The following is a 20,893-nucleotide window of genomic DNA, read 5'->3' as shown; positions in this document are numbered from 1 at the left end:
CATTTCTTTGTTATATTGATTTTTCTCTATTGTTTTATTTCTTTCAGTTTCTGACTTTCATTCAGTGGTTTTGTTATTTAGATTTTTACTGGTGAATATTAATTATACTGAATAGTGGATTTCATTGTGGCATATTAATACATAAGTGTAACATAATTTGATCAATTTTAACTGCTCAGTACTTTTCCTTACTCTCTGCTCCTTCCACCTCTGGCCCTCTTCGTTTACCCTAATGGTTTCCCTTTTACTTTTATGAGACACACACTACTTTTTTTTTCTACCACTGACTTCCACATATCAGAGAAAATATATGACACCGGGTCTGGCTATTTCACTTAACATGCTATTCTCCAGTTCTACTCATTTTTCTGAAAATGACATAATTTTGTTCTTCTTTATGGCTGAATTAAACTCCATTGCATAAGCATATCACATTATATCTATGCATTCATCTGCTGACAGTCACCTGGATTTATTCCATTACTTGATATTATGCATTATGCTGTGACAAACATGGATATGTATGCTCCTGAAGTATTCTGGTTTTAATTCCTTTAGATAAATACAGAGGAATGGTATAAATGGATTATACAGTAATATCATTTTTCATATTTTCAGAGACATTCTGGTTTCCACAGTGGTTGTAATAATTTACATCCTTACGAACAGTGGATAGGTGTTCCTTTCTCCAGTCCATCATTACCAGCATTTACTGTTATTTTATTCTTGATGACTGTCATTCTGACTGAAATGAGATAGAATTTCAATTCATTTGTCCAACTATTGATTGTTATTTACTGTTTGATGTTGAGTTTGGTGGGTTCTTTACATATTCTGAATACTAATCCTTTATTGGGAAAGTATCCGGCAAACATTTTCTCCAATTCTATAGGCTGTCTTTTCCCACAGTTAATTGTCTCCTTTGCTTGAAAGCTTTTTAAATTTGATGTCATCCCATTCATTAATTATTGGTATTAGTTCCATGTTTTAAGAGTCCTGTTGAGGAATGGTTTGCCTGTGCCTACAGGTTGGAATGCTAACCATGTTTTCTTCTACACGTTTCAAGATTTCTGGACCACTTCCTAGGTCTTTCATCCATTTTGAGTTGATTTTCCTGCAGATTGAAATAGAGATCTAGCCTCATTCTTCTATATACAGATATCCGTTATATAACATTTGTTGAAGACATTGTATTTTATCCAAAGTTTTTGGTCTTGGCACCTTTATCAAGAATCGAATTGCTGTATCTATGTGGTTTGTCTCTGAGTCTTTACTTCCCTTCCACTGGTGTACTTGTGTTTTTATGCCAGTCCCTGCTGCTTTTGTTACTATGGCCCCGTTTTTGAAATTGAGCATTGGGTTGTCCCCAGCATTGCTCCTTTTGTTCAGAATTGTTTCAGCTTCTCTGGGTCTTTGTTATTCCACATAAATTTTAGGATTGTTTTGTCTCTAGAATTGTTTGTGAAGAATGTCATTGGTATTTGGATGGGAATTGCATTGAATCTGTTGATTGCTTTTGTTATTATGGCCATTTTAACTATATATCCTTTGCCTATCCATGTACATGGAGATCTTTCCATCTCATAGTGTTTTCTTCCATTTCCTTCTTCAGTGTTCTGTAACTTTTCTTGTAGGAATCTTTTCCTCCTTTGTTGGATTTATACCTAACGCATTTCATTTTACTTTTTGAGGCTATTGTGAGTGTACATGCAAAAATCTTTAACAAAGTACTTGGAAATTGAATTCAGGGACACATTAAAAATATTATCCATCATAATCAAGTTGATTCCATTCCTGGATGCAAGTATAGTTCAACATTCACAATTCATTTGTCCAACTATTGATTGTTGGACATAAATAGAGTCAAGGACAAAAATCACATGATCATCTCAATAAATACAGAAAAAGTCTTTGACAGACTTCAACAATACTTCATGATAGAACCCCTCAAGATTGTAGGAATAGGAGGAACTGACTGCAACATAAAGGCTGTGTGTGGCAAACCAAAGCTAATATCATACTAAATGAGGAAAAACTGAAAGCATTTCCTCTAAACTCAGGAACAAGACAAGAATATCTACTCTCGTGGTTTCTATTTAACATAGTGCTTGAAATTGTAGTGAGAAGAATTAGGCAAGATGAAGAAATAAAAGACATGCAAATATGAAAGGAAGAAGTTAAATCATCTCTATTGGTAGATGATATGATCTTGTACTTAGAAATCCCTATTGACTCCACCAGGAGACTTTCATATCTGATAAACAAATTCAGCAACGTAGCAGGATACAAAATCATCAAGTTAGGGCTTCATCTTTGACTCATAGATTACTATGAATCTCTTCTTTATTTTCTAAATATATGGAAACTTTCCTAGTATCTTTCTATTATGGGTTTCTAATTTTCTTTCATGTGCAGCACACTATGATTTAAATCATTTAAAATTTGTTAATATTTGTGTTGTGTCCTAGGATACTCTCCAAGGTGGTATTAGTTTCATGGGCCCTTGAAATGATTGTGGTATTCTGAGGTTGTTGGACAAGTGGTCAATGTATGTTCATTAGATGCTGATTGGTTAGATCATTAGGTGTATATTGGAGATTTTTTATGTTCTTGATAATTTTCTGTCTAATTTATCAGTCATTGAAAGAGGAGTATTCAAGTTTCCAGCTTGTCATTTTAAATTTGACTGTTTCCCTTCTCAGTCCTTTCAATTTGGCTTCACGTAATTCGTAGTTTTGTTCTTTGCCGCCTACTTGTATTACGTTTTTATAGATGGATTGAAAGTCTTAGCATTGTATAATATCCCTCTCTGTCTCCTATAAATTTCTTTGCTCTGATATCTACTTTACTTCACATTAAAACAGCCACTTTTTCTTTTCTTTGTAATACTTGCACAATATATATTTTGGAAATCTTTTTATTTTCAACATTTCTGCCTTGCTAATGTAAAGTGAGTTTCTTTTAAAAAATAATACATTTAGGTCATGGTTTTTAATCTACTCTATCACTCTGGGTTTTTTCTTCATCTATGCAGACCATTTACATTTAATGTAAAAATGATATATTAGAGTTTTAGTTACTATTTTGTTTATTTTATTTTTCCCTCTGTATTAATGTCTCCGTTTTCTTTCCTTCTTGTATGCTACTTAAACTTAAAAAAAAAATACCTACTCCATTTTAATTCATCACTGGTACTTTTTGGTACATCTTTTTCAGTAGTTGCTGTCAGTATTATATAGCATAATTTACCGTAGACTCCTGGTATCCTCATTTTAGCCCTTTTGGTGAAGTATAGAAATCTTAGCTTTCTGTTTTTTCAATTACCTTTACCCCCTTCTTCATTTATAATACATACACATGAGATATTTCACATTCATTCATTTGTGATACAACCCAATTTTAAAAGAATGCTGGTCTTCGTAACAGGTTATTTCATTGGTAGCAGAACACCCGAATACTGCATAACTTCTACCAAACAGGTAGTTACTCATGGCAAGCAAGAAGTCTGAGATGAATGTTGTACCTTACCTAGACACAGAAATAATATACTCTAGTAAGACCATCCCATGTCTGATCCTTAAGTTTAATAAGACTCATCATTTTACTATTTAATGAAAAATATATTTTATCAGAATTTATCATTGGAAAAATTTCAATGCTATCATTGACCTGTTGTAATGCTGTTTCAAAATTCATATCTAAATATAGTGTCTTATCCAAAAACAAACACTTTTATTTCTTATATCAGCTTTTCTATTACATTAAGAATTGCTTTTTAGGCGAGCCATGTTTCACATTATTTTTTTCATCAGTTTTCAAGTTATCACTGTTACTAAATTACTGTAATATATTACTGTTATCACTACTCACTATTTATGCCAGCTAATAAATTTTAACTATATTGTGCTGAGATTCTGTGTATATAATTCAACTAATGGAAAATTTCTTTTTCATTTGAAAACAGAATGACATCGAAGAGTTTGATGGCATTCTTACATCCATATTCAAACATGAGATATCATATTATGAATTCCAGTCTCTTCAAAATGAAACTTGCCCTCAAAAAGAATGTGAGTGTTTTCCAAATGCATCAATTGTTCATTATATTATATACTACTTGTTCATGATTGTAAAAAATGTTATACATACATAATATAAGCTAGTTGATTAAATGATTAAATTTTAGACAACTCAAAGCCTAGTGAAAGGCTATAAAGTGAAAACTTCCGAAGGCCCATTTTTAAAATCACAGGCCCTAAAAATATGTATAAATTTTGAAATGAACAATCCTACTTCCTGATTTTTATTAAAGAACTATTAGAAAAAATATATTTATGATGGGTAATATTCATTATGTCATTGTTTGTAATTACCTCCAAATGGAAATAGTTTTCTCATCCAAAGATAGGTTATTATATAAATTTGATATCATTAATGCAACCATCAGAAATTAATTTTTTTTTGGTACTGGGGATTTAACTCAGGTGCACTCAACCACTGAGCTATATCCCCAGCCCTATCTTGTATTTTATTTAGAGTCAGGGTCTCACTAAGTTGCTAATCACCTCGCCATTCCTGAGGCTGGCTTTGAACTCGCCATCCTCTTGTCTCAGCCTCCCAAACCACTGGGATTACAGGTGTGCACTGCCACACCTGGCCCAGAAATTAATTTTTTTATCAATTTATTTGCTGGATGAAGTTATGTTTTCATATATACTTAACTGAATAAAAATAGGCCATGTAGCCTTAGAGTGTGATCTTTGCTTAAAAATCTATATACTTAGCATATATGTTTATATATTTAAATTGATTATCTGAACAGACATGCAACTATTGTTCACAGTAGTTATGCATAGGTTAAGCCATTTTAGGGATTTCAGATGCATATATTTTTCGTTTTACTAAACCTGTATTTTCTACAATTACTATGCATTATTTGTATGATGTCAAAATATAAAATATCAAGAAAGTATATATAGGAACTACTCATGAAAAATTATATTTCCAAATGTTATCATGAGCTTATAGTATACTTTAGAACATTTTGTTCTTTCATAGCTTGTTGAAATACTATTTATAATTCATTTATAAGGGCAGCATGTGTGAAACAGTAAGATGTAATAGTAAATAAGACAGGCTTGGAACTAAAGAATGTGAGAAGTCTAGGGTTGGCATGTTAAGGACTAATAAGCAGGATTTTCTTCTGTAGGGTTTCTGTGCTATTTTAAGTGGTTTTATCATCAGCCTGGTAGGACAGAAGTAATAAAATAGGTACAGCTGATTGCGACTCCCTAAATGTATGAGGTGAATAATGATTAGGTCCATTATGGGGAAAAGTTAATGACGGGCTAGTTTCAAATAAGTAATCTTGTGAGATTTATGAAGATTTATTTTTGTTTACCATATACATTTAAACAATATGTAATTCACTTAAAGTATTAGATTAGTATAGAAAAGGAACATGGCATAATTCCTCATTTAAAATTTTTATAGTTTAGTTGGGGGAGAGATACTATATGTGTATTAATAGAAACAAGCAATGTGATAAATTTTGTGGAAGTGATTATAATGACAATAGAATTTTAAAGTAGAAATGCATTGTTTCTTGGACATGCTTTAGAAAAAACAGTGATATTTTGCCTAAGTCTTAAATGATGGAAAGAGTCCCAATGAGAAAGGAAAAAGGAAAAGGAAATTCTAGGCAGCTGAAAGGGATTGTGTCATCCCATCCCCTCTCCTCCTCCTCCTCCTCTTCCCCCCTCTCTCTCTCTCTCTCTCTCTCTCTCTCTCTCTCCCCCTCTCCCCCTCCTAGCCATGAGGTTAATAGGATTTCCCCCACATGCACTCCTACCATAATGTACTGTCTCAACACAGGTCCAAACCAATGGAGTCAACCAAACATGGACTGACTTGTCCAAATGATGATACAAAATAAATCTTCCAATATACACATACACACACACACACACACACATATATATATATATATTGCATTAATATAAAAATATATATTTATCAATTATATATATATATATATTAAGTATTCTAGATTGGTTAAATCAGAGACCCTGAAAAGGTGGATCTCATAGAGTAGGGCTGGAGAACATTTAAAGCATCTGCCTTTATAACAAGTTCCCAGGTGAAGTGGTCCCTCCTGATTCTCAGACCTCTCATTGAATATCTAGAGTTTAGATCAGTGTTTATTAAACTTAACTGCAGAGCTTTTGAAAGACCCCACCCTAAGCCATTTCCTGTACTAATTAATAAGATCTGGGGTTAGGTAACAGGTTGTAGTTTTTAAAGTTTCTCAGGTGATTCCAATGAACAGTCAAGTTTACCAGACTCAAACTTCATCGATATATTACAGACCAGAAAAATAATTCATCCTCATATTGATTTTTGAGCCAGAGAAAATATTAATGTGTCTTTTCAAAAGTTAGAACATTGGTAGCCAAGGAGAGTTTTGAACCATTAATAGAGTTGAATGATAATTCTGTATTTGGCAAAAAATATTTATAAAACACAATCACATTTTTAAAGAATGAAAAGTTCAATGTAATAATTCACCCAGAAACCTGATTGCTTTGTATTGCTCTATTGCCAGTACTATTAAACCTATAACAGAATCACACAATGATCATAACTTTAGGCTATAATTTTGATTGAGGTAAAATAACACAATCTACATAATAAAAGTATGTAAGATAGGTATGATTATAACTCTGTTCATGTTTTGCTTACCCACTTGACCCTGTGTTCTTGGATCAGTGTCAGCTTCAGAATATCTGATCTTTAGGACCTTGTACCTATGTCTCATAATGTTAAAGTTGAATCACAGATAAGGATTGAGATTTTTTTTTAAGAGAGAATGAGAGAGAGGGAGAGAGAGAGAGAGAATTTTTAATATTTATTTTTTAGTTATCGGCGGACGAGATATTTTTATACATAAAATAATTGTGAGAATTTGGGTAAATGCTAAATCATTGGAATCCACTGGATATATTCAGAGAAGTAAGTTTAGCAAAGAATGTGTCAGGTACACAGCCCCAGGTGTCTGCTCAGTGGCAGGGCTTGAGTTATTTGGTGAAATATTTACTTATTAAATATTCACCATTTCTCTATATTTTAGCTAAAATAAATTGGAGGCTGGGATATTGTGAGAGAACTGTAGCCATAAGAAATCAATAAAGTATAGCTTGATTATTGAACTTCTCTAAGGATGAGCAATGAATTACCTACAGATCTATCTATGGTTCTTTGAAAGTTTGAAGCTAAGAGCTTTATCAATCAAAACTGTTTATCTTCCTATTGCCCCATCCTCTCTTCTTTTCAAAGTTCTTTTTAAATATTCTGGATTTAGTCCCTTGTTATTCCATTTATAAGTAAAATATTTCCCATGACATTATGTCTTAGTCATTTTTACTCTTTTCTAGACAGCAAACATCGCCATTTGACATGTGTTTTCCTGTCTTACTCTAGACAGGTAAACCTGGCGATAGGAAGAGATTAGATGAAATATTTAAGTAATAAAAATGTGTTTTAATGTTCTCTTACTTGGTGATATTTTATTAATGACTTAAAGATAACATTTTCCATTGACAGGAATTTTCTGTAGGAAAAACGTTCTCTAGGCATAGAGTAATATAAGGTTTCTAAGTTTGGTATATTAATGTAACCCAGGACTTTTGAGCACAAGAATCACAAAGAATTTATGGACAACTTTCTGATTTATGAATCTTTGGGGATTGTGTGAAATCAATAAAGGGTATTATGTAGGCCTTTTTGGTCACTGATATACATGATATTAGAATAGGAAATGTCAGAGTGTATCACTTAAAATAAGAGGACCACTTTAATTTCTATTTTAGTTGTAGGTTTTAATGTTAGCACACATGGTCTGAACCATCATCAACAAGTTAGAATGCCTTTGATTTGATATGAGACAGAACAGAACACTCAGCCAACACAATTGCTTTAGCCCCTCTGTAGCTCCTCCTATTCTGTTTCAAACCTTCTGCAGGGTCTCATAAATCTTGGTACAACAGGTCCATTAATTTTCTTCATTTCTCTTAGAAGCCTTTCCAAAGCCTGGGTAATGCAGATAATCTCTCACCGTAGACAGGAGAAAATATATAGTTTAGCTTATTTTTAATATACATTTTTAATATTTGTAATATATATTTAGCTTATTTTTAAGAAGGTTTCTGGTTTAATTACCATATATGGCAGTTAATTTAGGAAAAGGGAAGGTAAATTATTTTGCCCAGATTAACTATCTTCCCCCAGAAAGCAGAACTGGCCCATTTAAACCCATGCCAATTTCTAGAACATCATGTCAAAGCACATATTCATTTATAAAGATTAGTAATATTTTAGCCTGAAAGAAGATAGCCTATGATCAACAGTGACATCTGAAACAATTGACTCAGGATGTTATTTACTAGTTAATAAAAACTGGTATTCAATAAATGTTTAGTGGTTACTGTGGTGATAAAATTTGTCTTGGATTTAAAATCCCTTTGGGTTCACATTTGCTTAGTGGAGGAGACTAAGATGTTTATTGGGTTGTCTTTTTAACATTATCAAATAATTTAAAAGTGCTAAAAATAAAGAGAATAAATTTTAAAATACCCTATACCTAACATTTATATTTGTTGAATCTTAACATTTTACTATATTTGCTTGGGACCTTTCTTTTAAGAAATATTACCCAAACACAGTAGCACACACTTGTAATCCCAGCAAGTCAGGAGGCTGAGACAGGAGAATTGCAAGTTCCAAGTTAGTCTCAGCAATTTAGCAAGATCCTCAGAGACTGGGTGAAACCCTGTCTCAAAATAAAAAGAAATGGGGATGTATCTCAGTGGTAGAACACCCCTGTGTTTAATCCCCAGTAACAAAAAAGGAAAAAAAATATTACAGATTTAGCTGAATTTCTGTCTCTGTGATTTCACTTACTTGAAAAGTAATTGTTACTCTAATTACATTTATTAATGATGATTTTTCTCACAGTTCTTCATCCTTTTACCATATATGATGTTCCTACAATTAATATATAACATCACATAATTTGTAAATCTTATAAAAATGGTATCATAACTTTTCCTTAATTTATTTTTGCCAGTATTTTATATTTGTACATGTAGATCTATTTATGTGTATATACTCTATAGCATTATATTGCTTAATTACACTACATTGTTTCTGTTCATTGTTTTTAAACTTTTTATCATCGAAATTAATGCTATAATAAAAAATATTACTGCATATGAATTCTTATGAATATGCATAATAATTTCTAAAGCAATGCAATTACTTTCAAAACTTGTTAGATTTATTCTTATTTATCCTATGGTTTATTAATATCAAAAAATCTTATTTAAAAATCATTTTAAAGTTATTTGTAGGCTGGGGATATGATTTAAAGGTGGAACACTCACCTCACATATTTGAGGCACTAAGTTTCGATCCTCAGCACCATGTAAACGTAAAATAAAGATATTATGTTCACCTATAGCTAAAAAAAGAAATATTAAAAATAAATAAACAAATAAATTTATTTGTGGTTTCTCTCTTCCCTGATTCCTATCGGGGGACCCAAGTATCTTATATCACAGTTTTATACACAGAAACTTTAACAAATGAGGAATAATGAATCTTATTCCTGAATAAGTAGGAAAAATAGGATCAGAAAAGAAAGAATCAGCATTAAGGAAATATTTTTTGTCAAGATGAGTATTGCAAAGCCTGAAGTTGTATGAACATTTATAGTTTGTACTTTTTATTAGCTGAAGGAAAAAAATCAGAAGTCATGAAGAAATCAACATAAAAAGAAAAATACAGGCAAGATCATTTCTTATTCCAGCCTTAGAAGTAAAAGGAGGAAAAAGAAAAGATGATTATATAAACTCACTTCAAATTAGGAACAAACACATTACTGTGAAGTAAATATACTAAATTAGGGACAAATTTACACATAACGCAGCATCCAAACTTTGAGCGATTGAATAAATTGGAGATTTGGCATGTAAATTGACTGTAAGATTATAGATTTTTTTCCACTTCATTTTTTTGTTAACACAACCCACAAGAACAGAATTTTCACATCTCTTACCAATGATAATTTCAGCATATTCTCAAGGTAATTTCATGAACTGGTGGTTCAATTTGGATCAAATAATAAAATAAAACAGCCCCTCTGAATCTTCAAAGTGGTTTTTCATTTGAGTAATGAGAAAGATTTCTTCAGAATTATACGACTGTTGTTTAGTTTTACAATGGTTCTTCAAAGACCCTATTTCTCCAGATATGAAGGGACAGCTATTTACCAATCATCAGTCCTTCGCCTTTTAACAACATTTGTAATTCCCTGATTGAGCCATGTCCGTTGCCATCCCAGCACTCATTCTGTAATAAGCGAGGGCTTTGTAATTATAGATGAGCCTTCAAAAATAACATTTTCTTCCAGTTAAGAGAACCTTGATCTAAAATAAGATTCTATTAAGCAATCTTATTCATTCATTTATATAACAAGGACAAAGTAATTGCAAAGCACTCTTCTAGGTGCTCCAGAGACAGGTGGCTGATACAGAAAAATCTATCTTCATGGAGCTTTTGTTCCAGTGAAGGTAACAGAGTTAACTATCCAGCAGCAACCAAGTAAGCAATGTTATTGCAAATACTCATATGAATTATGAAAACTATAAAACTAAGAATAGATAATTGGCAGGTGATGAGAGGTCATGCAAGGATTTTAAATGTGACTCATTATCTATTTTATACTTTAAAAATATTACTCTTGCTGTTCTGTGCAGAATAGATTACAGGAGTGTGAAAATGGAAGCAAGGACATTGGATAGGAGGCCAGGCTATAGTGTCAGGGAGTGTTAGTGGCTATTACCTGGGTGACAGCAGAGGAGGTGATGCAACTTGGGCATGTGAATTTCCCTTCCCTGTCATATTTTAAAAACATCTTCTCCATAGAAACAAGGGCAAAAACTATAACAGAAGTAAAAATTGCATGCGAAATTTATATTACCTTTTTTTTTTTTTAGTGAAATACACAATGTTACATGCCTAATACACTAGATAGTCCCCTGTAGGTATTTGAAAGTAAAGGTGGTGGCAGGACTTCCTGATAGATGGCTGGTAAAGCAATCTATCTGGCAAAGGTAACTGAAGAAATGTAGATTAAAAAATAAATAAACGTCAACGCTGTTGATCAAAATATAGGTTCTAAGGCAAGAGCAGTTTTATCAGTGTAATGACATAGTTTTGAGAATGTGATATAAAATTCTAGTTTGCACTTGCAAATTTGAAGGTAGTGTTAAACATGAGTCAAAAGCCCAGGAAGGAGGTTGGAAGTGATATTCAGAACCATGGCCTGGATAAGATCCTTCTGTTGAGAGTGTATCACAGGAAGTGTCTAGGTCCTGGACACTGCAATATTTAGAGATCTGGAAGAGAAGTTTCTATAAAAGATACTGAGAGGGAACAGCTGCTGAAATAGGAAAAAGGTGTTTCAAAGCCAAGTAAAGATAACATTTCTAAGAGAAGGAAGTCATCTATCATGTCACACCATACTCAGGAGAGTAGGAGTGGGAAAAGGTCACAAAATAACTTGTGACTTACAGAGCCATTCAAATGTCAAAAGTGTGCCCCCTTGAATCCAGTTACCCTCAATTTTTACACCAAGAATATCATGTAGCTCTTTTGGTTTCTCCTGAAACTTGTTTTCAATACATAGAGAAAATAGAGAAAGATGAAATGATTATAGTTTTGATTAACTATACCTCCCAACAAAACCTATAAAAATCTCATAATATCTAGAAGTAGATGGGCATGTAGACTGATTCAGACAATGCAAGATGTTAATACAAGACAAAAGCCCTATCCAGAGAAAACAGAAGAGGACTGCATAAAGTTTCGATTAAATGACCCTTACTTTCATTGTCTAATGCAGTGAACTTTAATTTCATTTGTCAAGTACCCTTCTACTATTTTAAACTTTTTCTAAATTTGGAATATAAGCTATCAGATAAAGAAAACTGCGTTGAAATACATAGATATTAGGAAATGTCTGATGTGAAGCTTATGGAATACATTATAAAAAGGCTTATGTCAACAACAAGAGATAGGAGAGTAGATGAGAATCCAAAGTGAATGGAACAGCTGGGTCAATAGGCACCTAATAAAGAATTAGCAAGACTCGAAACCTGAAGCAATTGGCCATATTGTCTGTAACTACTTTCATACTATTACTCTTACTGAGAGTCAATTCCTGGCTTCTTAGAGGCCAGAAAGGTATGCAGGAACAGGGAGAGCTCAATCATACAGAAATTTTTTACATAAATGAAAATATGAGAAATAATCATGATCTTTACCTATATCTGACTGACTAGAAACATCTGTCTAAAATGTGTGAGGATTTTATTCTTGTGCCCATCCCAAATTGACTGTTTCCATTATCTAGAAAATCCAAATAAAAGTTCTGTAAAAATTCAATGTGTGGCCAGGCCAGGTGGTACATCTCTGAGCATCTCAATCCCAGAGACTCTGGAGGCTGAGGCAGGATGATTGCAAGTTTGAAGCCAGATTCAGCAAACTTAGGTAGGACCTAAGTAACTTAGCAAGACCCTGTCTCAAAATAAAAAATAAAAAATTTAAAAAGGGCTAGGGATGTGGCTCTGTGTTTAAGCACCCCCTGGGTTCAATCCCCTGTATCCTCCCCGACAAGAAAAAGAATGTCATGTGTGACATTTGAACTATTGTTTCTAACAATATTGTATTTATTAAAGTTGCTCTAAGATTGTATATTTTCCAAGAAACAAATTAACATAAATATTATTTAGCATGCCATTTTTACTTCTATTAGAGTCTTTTCCATCAATTACATTGAGAACATATTTTAAAACATGTAAATCATTGCAAAAAGGAAAAATAAATTTTAAAAAAGCAAAGAAAAAAAACCACTGGGTTAAATCCCCAGCACCACAAAAAATAATAAATTAACAAAATTTTAAAAATATGTAAACCATGATGGATAAAATAAATTCTTACAGAAGTTATGCATAGGATGAAAAGTTTACCCTTGACATGCCATTTATTCTTTGCAGTTTTATATTACTCTTTATAATGTTAAACTCAATTTTCTTGGCTATCCACTCTTGTTTAATTATGAGAACTAAGCCTTATTTTTCTTATATTTATTATTGTGATACTCAAACCTTAACAGGCATCAGGATCCTTTGGAGGGTTTATTTAAAACTCATATTGTTGGGCCCCATCTGCAGATTGCAAATACAGTAGGTCTGAGGGGGCATAAAAATATACATTACTCACAAACTCTTAGATGATGTTGATTCTATTGGTCTTTGAATCACCCAGAGAATCACCAAGTAAACACAACAGTATAGGTGGCATCATTGTTATGTCCATAAGTAAAACTGCCATAAGTAATATTAAAGTTGAAATAGCAGAATTTATTTTATTCCATGACTCTCTATCCTGGATCAAAATCATGAATGCAGAATAAAGTAGTTTTAGTCTGACTGTTTATCTTTTTTAAAAAAATGTTTATTTTGTGTACCATTATTTTAAGAAAATAACTTCATGAATTGTTACAAAAAGTTTAATGTGCTTTGCTCCTTCATAGGTACTCTTTTAGATACTGAGAGAAGGTGGAGGAATGTAGGATCTACAAATTATAGTCCCAGAGGACACACAGGCCAAGGAAAGAGAAAAAAAAAATCACAAAACTAAATGCTAAATGCAATTGATATAATGGTGCTATATTAATAGTAGCTAACACTTGGATTTACTTATTCTGTGTTAAATACAAGCTGAAGCACTTCTCTGTTAAAACTCCTCATCTAGTTCCTTACAACAATCCTGAGGTTAGTACCGTTTTAGTTTGGGAAGTTGCATGCCTTATCCAGCGGGTAAGTGATATTCAGGAAGACTAGCTCCAGTGATCACACTGTGGCCAATGAGCCACTGTGGCCCTATGCAGTCAAGGTGGTGGCTCCAGGGCATCGTGGGAGCACAGGGGTTGGGGACAATCAGAGGGAGACACAGAGAAAATGATCTGAAATTTAGAAGAAAAGTTACAACTCTTTCTCCTAATCATATGAAATACTGTTTTAATGAATAATTTATGAAAGTAAGTTTGAAATAACTTCAAATATTCTTTTTATTATTTTCTGTAATCCTAGAAAAATAGAGATTTTTATTTCATAATGCATGATTGCCTTCACATCACTAATTTCATCTTCATGGGTAAATACTGTCCTTTAGGAAGAAGCCCTATTTGGTTCCCAGGTTTATTCCCAGTGCCTCGAATTTTCTAGTACTTGATTCATATTTTCTACTTTATTAATGGCAACCAAGTTGACCATAAACTAAATGAAAACCCAGGTCTTTGATAGGTATAGACAGAAATAGTTCTTTGTTGGAATAAGGCAGCTATTTTGATTGTCGTAATTTTATATTTCATTTTCTTTTCTTCCCCTTATCCATGGCATCTGCCATTAGCAGAATGAGAAATTGGCATGTGTGCCTTCTGAATATGCTGCACTGAACTGTCTGTGCTCAAGTAACCAAAGCACATATGTTCTTCCTCTCTGAGACAACACAGAAATTGTAGGTTTTTCAGGGTCAACAGTAATAACCCTTTATAATTACATCATAAGGGTTAGGAAAAGAAATATAAATACTATTAGTAAGTGTTAATAGGAAATAGGCTCTCTAACATCCATTCATTTTAATAAGGAAAATGCATGCACAAGTTAGCTTTAATTAGTCATACACAAGCAAGCACACACAATGTAAATAGGCTTTTTTATTAATGTCTTGCATAAGTTAGTACTTAAGAAACTTCCTCTTACTTTTGCAGTTGTTGTACAATAACGACCCTTAAACCTGAATGCCTATCCTTTGAAAGCCCTGACAGGCTAAGAAACTTCTCTCTTCAACCTTATTACTAATCCATCTCCTTAATACCTCCCTTTACTGCTGAAAGGATTTATTTATTCTCTGGATTCTGCCATTACCCTATTCTTACAAATCATCTGCAGGTTTAAAGACTCATACAGCATTATTCTAAGAAGGAAAGGAACACAAAGTTGTAGAACTTCTTTTTATAACTTGTTCCTATAGATTATGGTTTGTCAAGGCCACGATAGTCATTTTCCTCACTGTCATGGTTAGGATTTCTACAGAGAAACAGAACCGGTAGAATGTGCACACATGGATATATAGACTGATAAATATTACATAGAATAAATCTCTATAAAAATATATAGGGTATGTATATACATATTTGAAATATATATTATATATTCATATATATTATGTATTCATATATAATACATATTTAAGATATAAATACATAAGATATATGTATGTTTACTAGATATTAATAAATAAATAAATTAATGAAAGAAATATTGGCAAGTGTGAAGTCTGCTAGACAGGCTAGCACTTGGGTGTTTCCCAAATCATTGTAATATTCCTTGTTCATTTTGTTCCTATATTATATAGAATAGTGCTCCCCAAAGACATCTAAAGTTCTACCAAGTCCCTTTATTGATCTGAGGACTGCCCAGATTTTCCTCCTAGAGATTTTCATTTTTATTAGTAAAATTACTTAATATGTTTTAATAAAATAAATCAAGCACTCCAGAAAACAGGAAGTTCTAAAAGAAAAGCTAAGCACTTCTCACTAATGAAATTAAGTGTCCTTGCCTATAAGGTTGACTTAGTACATGGTGGCACACATTCATTGGACTTTCATGTGAGAACCACATAAATGGCAATGAGTGGCTCTGCCCCTGTGGGGCATGGCCCAAGATAGTGTGGCACCATCTGATCCAAACCCAGCCCATCTGGTTTTGCACACTTTGTTCCCTGTTTTCCAGGCACTTTCTAAGTTTTTGATTTCTTTGCTCTCAAGAGACAGTAGAGACAAAGTTGAAATTTTCAAAAGGACATTTTTTAAAAAATGAGCACAGAAGAATATAAGATATTTATAAATAAAGTTTGTAAAATTCTAGAGGCTTGGGAGGCTGAGGCAGGAGGATCATAAGTTTAAAGCCAGCCTCAACAACTTAGCAAGGGCCTAAGCAACTCAGTGAGACCTTGTCTCTAATTAAAATATAAAAACGGCTGGGGATGTGGCTCAGAGATTAAGCACCTCTGAGTTCACTGCTGAAAGAAAGAAAGAACGAGAGAAATAGAGGAAGGAAGGAAGGAAGGAAAGAAGGAAGAGTTTAAGAGTTTAAAGGTACAAACAGGATGAACTGGTTAAATATGAAGCAGTCCAACACTTATTGTCTCACCACTCTCTGGATTTGATAGTGAAGAGTAGCTAATACACACATATATTCAAAGGCTCTGAGATTTAATTTTAGTTGATCCAGATTCCAAGAACTGCTAATAAGAACTTTACATGCCCCTTTGTTTCCTAGAATTTCTTCCAGACAAGGACTCTGAGTTGCCAGGCATTCACTGTGGCCTCTTGCCCTGCTGCAAGCTTGTTCTGCACATGGCCTGACTTCCCTTTGGCCATTCCTGGTGGACAGCCCTAGATACGAGGGCTCTTGGTCTGGGATATAGCTCAGTGGCAGAGCACTTGCCTAGTGTACCTGAGGCCCTGGGTTTGATCCCTAGCACCACAAAAATATAAGAAGAAAATGTGAAAGCTTTTCACACTGTGTTCCCAGAGACTCCCCTTCTGGAATCAGAGTGCTTCTTACCAGCCCTCCAGTGCATGTTCTGCTCTTATACTCACTCCTTGCAGCACTGGCTGCCTAAAATTCCTACCTCTATTTATTAGCTATCACAATTTTCCCCCTTTCCCTTTCTTCTCCTCTTTGTCCTTCTTCTTTATCCTCCTCCTATTTTGACTGCCACTAATTTTACGATGAATTCTAACCACTGGAGTGTTCAATGAGCAATAAGCCCCTTCTGGATTTGAATTCACATGCTCCATTCATCTCTGGATCTTTGTATGAACTTATCATTAAGGTGCTTGTGTGCTACAATATTAGTCTTTCAGAACTCTGTTTTTACCCTTTTACAAAACTTTCAAATTTTAAGCATAACGGCTACAACAAAATACAAGTTTTTTGCCTGAATTTAAAAGATACACAGTCCCTTAAGGAAAGTTAAACTGAGAACAAAAGAATAAGGATTTGCCTTCATCTGAGACCTTTTCCTGTGGTTTAACAGGTGAAAGAAGGAAGAATGTCAAGGCTCTATAACTCTTCTTTCTACTTGCAGGAAGTTGGAGGAATGGGTTCTAACTATGTGTAGTTTAGATTTTAATTGAGTAGACCCTGCTCACAGAGGCATCCAGGGAGAAGTCCTTGGAAATCATGAACTTGAGTGCTCACAGCTTCTTCTTGTAGACCTGCACCTTTTCTGGTCCCACTCTAAGGAGCTATAGCTGCTCTCAGAGCCTCCCTGGCTGCATGTAACAGAAAGGAAAAAAGAAAAGGCACTGTACTTCTGAAAATGACTGGCCACGCTGCAGTGAGAAACCAATTTTTTTTTCTTCCATCAGTTTACATTTTTTATTATTATTTTTGGTTGTTATTTAACACTTTTTTATTTATATATGACAGCAGAATGCATTACAATTCTTATTACATATATAGAGCACAATTTTTCATATCTCTGGTTGGATACATAGTACATTCACACCAATTTGTGAGAAACCAATTCTAAACTCCCTATCAAGAACAGAAGGGGCGCCTCCAGATTGTTTTAAAATGCAGGTGATTCTCATGTTTCACAGTATTTTCTTTCTATAAATCTATTAAATAAATGAATACTGAACCATTGCTCCTTGGAAAGATATAGCGTTTGGTTTCTGCAAGCTTCTAGTCACAATATTTTCATCAATCAGTCAATACAGAACCTTATTCTATGTGTGTTTCCGTTTATGGCACCTTATTTAATGCATACTATTGATTCAAAATGAATTTATCAATAGTACTATTATTTATGCCTGAAAGAAGGTTATCATATCTTTCTTATACTTGGAGCTTTAGACAGCCCTTCAGCACTGTATTGGAGGACCATTATAAACATCTAAATCACCAACAAACCCCACAGAAACTGTAAAAATATGGAGTACTAACTAGACCACAAAATGGACACTCCTTTACATTATATGAGCTAAAATAAGAAGGCTTTGTTCATTCTCTACTGGGAACCTGTGCTTTGGGGGACTTAAAATTTTTCATTGCTCTGCATGTAGCTGCAGTTGATCAGGAAAGAACCTTAAGTACTGATGTTGGGGGTTACAAATAGATTTTAATGAGTAAATGAATTTTCAAAAACAGAATCCTTAAATAATGTGCAGGAACAGAACTTACTTGTAATGGAAGAATACACTGGAAGTGGGTTACTATCTAATTGAATAGATAATACTATCCTCAAGTCATGGTTGAGAAAATTGAGGCACAGGAAGTTCAAGTAGCTTATTCAAATTACACCATTAGTAAATGCTACAGTTGAGATTTAATACAAACAATCTGGTTTTAAAGCCAGAATGTTTAAGCACCACACTATTCCTTTCATAAGAAATAATTACTGTTCTAGAATTTTAGGGTTTAAAGTATTAAGAGGTGTTTTTTGAGTTTGTTTATTAAGAAGCTATTAGTATAATTATGTATTTAATAATGTAACGAATATAATGCAGAATACATATTTTACTTTCTCAACTAAAACAGTTGAAAGAAAAAATATCTTGTATAATGTTCTTGAATAAGACAGAGACAAAGGGGATAATACTTAACTTTTAAACATTTAAAAGAATATTCTAGTAAGAAGACTTCAACTGCAAAAAATTAATTAGGTAATTAGAAAATTAAGATGAGTAGTAAAGTATATATGTTCTTGTGCACTTTTACGCCACAGGTTATATAACATAAGGGAGAACAAAACTGCAACCCAGGGTTTTTATGGACCATTCCTTCCCTTGTGCATTTTGATTATATTACCAAGGTTTGGGGAATATAATGACCTTGAGTGTTTATTTTTGTTGCTCGAAGTTCCAAATAGTATTGTATGTCTTTAGTTTTGACTGAATGAGAAGAGTGACACCTCACAGGTTGCATATTGGTCTTTCTGTCACAGAGCAAAACAGGCATAAACCCAGCAATGCTTTTCTATTATGAATCCATAGAAATACTAACATCTTATCATATCTCAAAATCACACTGTGAAAGGAATGAAAATCATTACCTTTGTTCAACCTTTGCATATGCTGACCCTACTCCTTTAATTGGTTTTTGAGTAACACCCAGGGAAACTTCTCTTGGAGAGTCTGTTGGCATAAAATATCTTTGATGTGGCATGTAGCCCAGAACAACACCAGAAGTCCTACAATTCTGACTCCAATCTTCTTCTTCTGTAAGTGAAGAAACTGCGGGCCAAGAAGATGAAGGAACTTTCTTTGGGGCCAGACTTAGTTCCTGAGCTGGGATTAAAATTCAGATGTCCTGATTTTCAATCTCTTTATTTTATACTTCATGGTTTTGTCCAAAGTGCCCACCTGATCATCCTACTCTGAGTGAATAAATATTTAACATTCCAGATAGTAATTTATTAAAAGAAATGGATTTTGCAGTCATGAATTTTCAGCTCTCATATTCATCTTACTATTAACTTTTTATTTCTTGTATTCTAAACTTGCATATGTTCCCATTTCATCACTCTATTGCAATACTTGAATTTTTTGAAAGCTTTGGTTTGGCTACTTTATTTAGTTTTTGACCATATTTTTAAGGGATATTACCCTGAATGATTTAGAGACAGCTATCCACCAAGAAGTATATAACAGAATTTCTTTACTAACTGCCAGCTCCTCTATTTATTATTGGAAGTGATAAAATCAAACTTTCCTTGATAAATTCCCCATAGACATTTTATTCTGTTTTTCTAAAATTAACATTTGACAAATATTGGCTAAAAAACATAAAAAATTTTATTTTGTCTAAAAAAAAGTGAATTTGCCATACCTCAGTATGAATTATGGTTTTCCTGTTTATACCTTGATCATAAAAACAAATGCAATCTTTAAATTTTTAGTAAAACACAGATATAAATTTAATGATATGAAAAGTCCCATGAAAAATAGACTGAATATTAGTTATAGTCTAAAAGATTCTTGTATCTTTTAAAGAAGTATATTGTTTTAATCTAACAAGTTAGACTATAAACTGTGCAGAGTTTAAGAAAATAAGGAAATAGTATATGAGCTAAGACCACTAGGCCTTCTATTCCTGATTAGGATGTACAACATCACAAGTGACTATTTTTCCTACTATAACAAGAACACACAAGATGATCTTCAAAATTACAGTTTCTTTTTTTAATCCAAGAGAAATTTGGTGACAAAAGAAGCATGAATAAACTAATTCCAGGAAGTGACAAGGCCCACACAAAACTAAAAAAAAAATTTATGAGTGCTTCCATCCCTGATGGAACAAGACAAAGAAAACACACTACAGATAAGAAGCAAAGAGAAATCAGCTCAACATTTGATCAACTTTTAACATACACATTTAGACTATGACTATGTGTGATGAACAAAAATCCCAAAGAGCCCCAGCTACAGAGCAGGACTGCACTACGCAACAGGTCTCTTATTTAATCCCTTATTTAAACTGTTGTGAATGAAAAGTCATTATCTCAATGGCTGGAGGTAAGAGAGAGATCCTTAAACATTGGCTTTCCTGAAGGCCAGCCAATGGCTGCTGAAGAGTAGGAGTGGGACAGCATTACTAAACAATTCTCCCCAAAGCTTTCATGTTATGGAAAGCCCAGCAGCCGGGTTCTAAGTACAGACAGGAATGAAAGCTTCAAGAAATACCTTTGAGCTATG

The 20,893-nt window shown here is 33.4% G+C and overlaps 1 protein-coding gene across 1 annotated transcript in view; it reads left to right on the top strand.

Annotated features, from left to right (window-relative positions):
- Bank1 (B cell scaffold protein with ankyrin repeats 1) overlaps positions 1 to 20,893 on the top strand; it is a 286,896-nt gene that overhangs the window by 100,869 nt on the left and 165,134 nt on the right. Inside the window, exon 6 of the mRNA XM_078021872.1 lies at positions 3,965 to 4,070. Within this exon, the coding sequence (XP_077877998.1) occupies positions 3,965 to 4,070 (106 nt within the window). The remainder of the gene's footprint in view (positions 1 to 3,964; positions 4,071 to 20,893) is intronic.

The sequence above is a fragment of the Ictidomys tridecemlineatus genome, chromosome 9 (assembly GCF_052094955.1).
Source record: "Ictidomys tridecemlineatus isolate mIctTri1 chromosome 9, mIctTri1.hap1, whole genome shotgun sequence".
Taxonomy (NCBI): Eukaryota; Metazoa; Chordata; class Mammalia; order Rodentia; family Sciuridae; genus Ictidomys; species Ictidomys tridecemlineatus.
Note: the sequence above shows the minus strand (reverse complement) of the source record. Positions and strands in the feature narration are given on the sequence as shown.